General features: G+C 43.4%; 1 protein-coding gene across 1 annotated transcript; it reads left to right on the forward strand.

Annotated features, from left to right (window-relative positions):
• The first annotated feature begins 272 nt into the window (after nucleotides 1–272).
• Nucleotides 273–2,705, forward strand: LOC143850260 (uncharacterized). The gene is made up of 9 exons (XM_077359522.1): nucleotides 273–308; nucleotides 393–545; nucleotides 616–801; nucleotides 1,038–1,642; nucleotides 1,718–1,805; nucleotides 1,890–1,985; nucleotides 2,091–2,306; nucleotides 2,383–2,480; nucleotides 2,582–2,705. The coding sequence occupies exons 1-9, from the start codon at nucleotides 273–275 to the stop codon at nucleotides 2,703–2,705; spliced, it is 1,602 nt and encodes a 533-aa protein (XP_077215637.1).
• The last annotated feature ends 2,093 nt before the right edge of the window (nucleotides 2,706–4,798 follow it).

The following is a 4,798-nucleotide window of genomic DNA, read 5'->3' on the forward strand; positions in this document are numbered from 1 at the left end:
TTGGCAGTCCAACGGCAAGATTCGCTGAGATTGCGAAGGTTATTAGGACAGAGTCCATGTCGGACGAGATTTTATCGATCCAGGCAACAGTCAGACATGTCTTGCTACTCCTCTGATGCTCTGTGCTTTTTGCACATGCCGACGCCACGGATCACAAGACGAAATCCTGCATTTTCCCCTACTTAGAAGCAGAGACCATCAGAAGAATTGGTTGGGCATACCCTGTCTATGACTTCCTCATAGAGTCATTGGATTCATATTCGAAGAAAGGGATGGGATATATCAACGGTTGTGCTATTCTGCTACAGGTAAAGAGTACATATAGTATGTACCATATAAGTGATATGTAAGTTAAATTTTTGTTCTCTAATCATCGTACGTCTTCATTCCAGGTGTGGCTATTCGAGCATACTACCCTGTGGGAACCTTCAGTTCCAGATGCGCGTCCACGCCTATTGAAGTGGACCGCGAGGATCGATACACGGATGAAGGAGCATACAACCCTCATTACCCTGATCCGTGATAGGAAGCTAAAAAAGAAGGAGGTGAGACGTAAAGCTTCTGTACTCCTCTAGGTCTCACTTATTCTAACCGAAATGAACTATTCGATTTCAGGTTCTGAAGTGCTTACTACCTATTCCTGAAGAAGAGAGTCTCTTATCCATCGTAGCAGATGATGTAGACAATCTCGACGATCCTCTTCTTCCTCGAGAAGAGGGACAGCGGCAGTTCGTCGTAGAAGATGATGTCTTAGATGTCGACAATGTGTTGATCGCAAAACATTCTACTCCGATATCAATGGTAAGGAACATCACTCTCTTGCTTACATAGGGTCATTGTATTCAAGTTATCTAAATTTCCTTTAATCTTCGTAGGTTTATAAGAGAAAAGGTGTTGGAGACAAGGATCGTCTCCAAGACATTCACATTTCAGAGGAAGAAACGAAGCGTCCCTGAGTCTACTGGTACGGTCTTTATAGTTCATTTTCAATAACTATATATTTCATATGTTATTAACTTCACATTTACGTTTTGCAGAGCAACGTAGCTGTTAAGAGAAGAAGATGGACAAAAAAAGAAACTGATAAGGAAAAGAATAAAGTGGATGGAGAAGAGAAGCCTATAAGCAGGGCTGAATTAAATTTCATAGTGGGGAGGTTAAGACAACTTGAAGATGAAGTAGCTGAGTTGGAAGATGAAGTAGCTGAGTTGAAGAGGAAGCTGGCTGAAGGGGAGCAGGAGGCCGAAGGCCAGGATGGAGATGAAGGAGGGGGGGAGGTGATGAAAGGAGGGGATGACCAACAGTTGGTCATCATTCCCAGCCAGGATACACCGGAGGTGGTTGAAGGTGAAGGTCCGGATGGAGGGGACGACCAGCAGTTGGTCATGTTTGGAAGCCAAGACCGACGGGAGGGAATAGAGCCGGTAGTAATTTCCATCCACGACACTCCAGTAAAACCTATGGGTCCGAAAGTTTGGAGTATTGAGAGAGTAGTGAAGCTGGGTTTAAGAAGGAAGAAAGCCTCTCAATACACTAGTTCGCCGTATAGAGGTATTGGGCGTAAGAAGACGAACAATAAACAGACGGTGACAGAGCCGCAAAACCATCGGTTGCTCGGACCGCTTCTTGCACTTCCCAAAAGGTAAATTGGATTGAAGCTCTTCTGTAATATAGTTATCTACCCTTTGTAAATGCTAAACAATTCGGAGTTTTGCAGCCACCGAGTCATACAGATCAACAACGAGTACATGTGTGCGGAAGACTTGGTTATTCTTAACGACCCCGTAGCGTGGTTAACTTCTCCGGTAAGTGTTTTGGTTATTTTTTCTAATACTGACTTCTTTCGGTAGTGATATTCGTCTCTAATATCTATATCTTATCTTACGTAGCTTATGAACGTATACGGCGAGTATCTGAACGTCCGGGATGAACGGAATAGAAAACCTAGAGAAAGAGCCTGTGTTTCCATCAGCACCTACCTCTACGTAAGAATAAATCGTTTTTCATTCCCAAACTTTCATTTTATAATTTTTTAGGAAGCTTTGAATGTGTTTTGGTCACGAATCACTTTGCTTGTATTGCTTCTGTAGGATTGTATAACTGACAAGGGCTACGCCGGCCCCGACTCCGTTGAGAAGTACGTTTGCCGCTTGAATCAATGCCCGCCGGATACCCTAAAAAGAGTCCTCTTCCCGGTGCATGTCCCTCAGCATTGGATTCTTCTGGTCCTTGATATGGTGGACGAAAAGTTCTACATCTACAACTCCTTGAAAGATGTTAAGTACTGGACAGAGGTTCGACCATTGGTGAGTTCGAGTCTCACCTTCCTTCGTTAAATTTGTAAGTATATAAAACTGTTATCCTGTAATGATTGTTTCATAGGTTCGATACCTGGAGGGGCTATACTTAGAAAAGTGGAAGGTGGACGTAAGTAAGTTTCTAGTGGAAGAACTTGACAAGAGGCCCATACAGAGAAACAGGTACTAAATTTCATTAGAATCAGGGGTTAGGAAACTTAAATTCATTGTGCCTCTTATTTGCGCTCCACGAGCTTGGTCGATGATGTCTTCTTCTTTTGCAGCAATGATTGTGGGTTGTTTGTGCTGAAGGAGATGGATTGCCTGGCACGTGATGTGCCGCCAAAGTTCAGTCAGGCAGAGATCACGGTCATGAGAAGACAACTACTTGTAGACACCCCATTTTGACCGGACCCAATTTCGTTTAGTTGGTGTGAAACCTTGTCAAATCAGTGAGCTGAGGTCCCAAATTGAACCCTAGGGTAGCCTAAGGTCTCTCGTAGGTCTCCGTAAAATTTCATCGAAATCCGAGCGCGTTCGCTCAGTGAACGAGCCGAGAGAATGTGCACAGTACAGATTAAAAAGGGGGTTGAATTTATCATGAAGGGGGGGGTGCATAATTCCGTCCGGGCCGCGCTTGATTCGCGCGCCCATCAATATTTGTGCGCCCATCAAATGGGTAGTGCGGATATCAGCATCCAGATTTTTTAATATAAAAAAAAAAATGCGAAGAGCAGAAAGGGGGATTCTCATTTTTTTCGTTCGAGGCAGAGAGCAGAGGGAGAACGAGAGAGTTGCCGGAAGAGAGGTTTTTTCTTCAATTTTGGAGAAGACATAGAGGGAGAGGAGAGGCCATTACCGTCCCCATCACCGCTCAACCACCTCCGATCACCACATCCATCAAACCCACCCCAAACCAGAAAACCCATATTCTCCGCCCTTCTTCTCCGGCCTATCTCCGGCCAACCCGAACCAAATCCAATTATTTTCTTTGTCAATCACCCCTATTACTACCATCTCAATAACCCTCTGCTTTACAACCATATCCACCATTCCTTCTCCATTAAAACCTTGATTTATTTTCATGTAGGTTTTCAGATCTGATTTTGTTTTTAGATCTGAAATACAAAGAAATCTCAGATCTGAGAAAAGAGGAGAAATGCAGAGAGAGAGAGAAAGAGAGAGAGAGAGAGAGAGAGAGAGAGGGAGGAGAGAGTAGCTCTCATCTGGTTTCATCTTCTCCGGCGGATCTACTGGCCGGAATCAGAGCTCCAATCGCCGGGTGCTATGTTTAAAGTCCTTCTAATCAAATATCTTCTTCTCCGGCAACCCCAACGGAGCTCCGGCCAGCAGAGAAGTCTCAGATCTGAGATCTTGAAGTCTCAGATCTGAGAAAAGAGAAAGAGAGGAGGCTCATTATTCTTGCAGATTGCAGAGAAAGGGAGAGAGTGAAAACGAGAGAGAAAAACCCCTTTTCTTTTCCCCACCGAAACCCTAACTTCGGCTCCATTTTTCCGATCAAAGTTTTCTTCTTCGTTGTCTTCTCCGATCACATCTCCGGCTGCAACTCAGATCCGGATGGTCATCTTCTCCGGCAGGCTTCTCGTCGGAATCCGTGATCATCTTGGAATCCAACCGTACACCTCCCATTGCAGATCCAAGCTACCAAATCCAATTTCATTACATTTAAAGAAGTAGAGAGTAGAAGAGAAGAGAATCTGCTAGCTTCTCCGGCAAGCCTCCTCCATTTACAGCCATCGACCCCATCTTGTCTCCGAATCTACCCTACCAATGCCTTTACTCTTATGCACAGGAGATGCAGCCCATAAATATTTGAGGGGTGGCATGGAATTTTGAGCAGGGAATGGTGCCATTATCTCCGGTCAGTTTTTGTCCTCTGGCAGCAACAAATTTGCTTTGTTTCATTCAACTCTGTTAGATGAGAAGGTATCGATTGTTAGACTTTTGCTTCTTTGATTTCCTGTTTATGATTATTAATCTGGTTTTTAGGTGATTTTTAACATGAGTAGTATAACCTGTTTTGTTTATCTGAAAAGAAATTAGTCTATCCCTGTTTTGAACAGGTATATTAATGTTGTTATATGAGGTGAAATAGGTTTTGTTTAGACATTATTCCAGTAAAGTAATAATATGGAGCATAACAGAATACCTTTTCAGTGCACAATAAAATTTGATTGTGAGTAATGATGGATGGGCATAACAATGTGTCTACATATAATTTTTCTTAGAAATATGAGCAAAGCAGATTCAGCTATATCAGGTCCTGTGTCCTATTGATTTTCCTTTGTCTTGGTGTGGTAATGGCCTTTCATGACTCCCTTGAGTTTGGCTGTTATAATGTGGGTAGTGAAAAGGAGTTCCAACCTTGGCACCCTAATGGACAGTAATGTTCAGTTCTATCTAGAACTTGTACTAATGCATCCCCTTGCCTCCATTTCTTCCTTAGATTAGATCCATGTTGGCGGGGAGTAGAACCCATT

The sequence above is a fragment of the Tasmannia lanceolata genome, unplaced genomic scaffold (genome assembly GCF_043159265.1).
Source record: "Tasmannia lanceolata isolate RefF3 unplaced genomic scaffold, GAP_Taslan_0.1 ptg000018l, whole genome shotgun sequence".
Classification (NCBI taxonomy): Eukaryota; Viridiplantae; Streptophyta; class Magnoliopsida; order Canellales; family Winteraceae; genus Tasmannia; species Tasmannia lanceolata.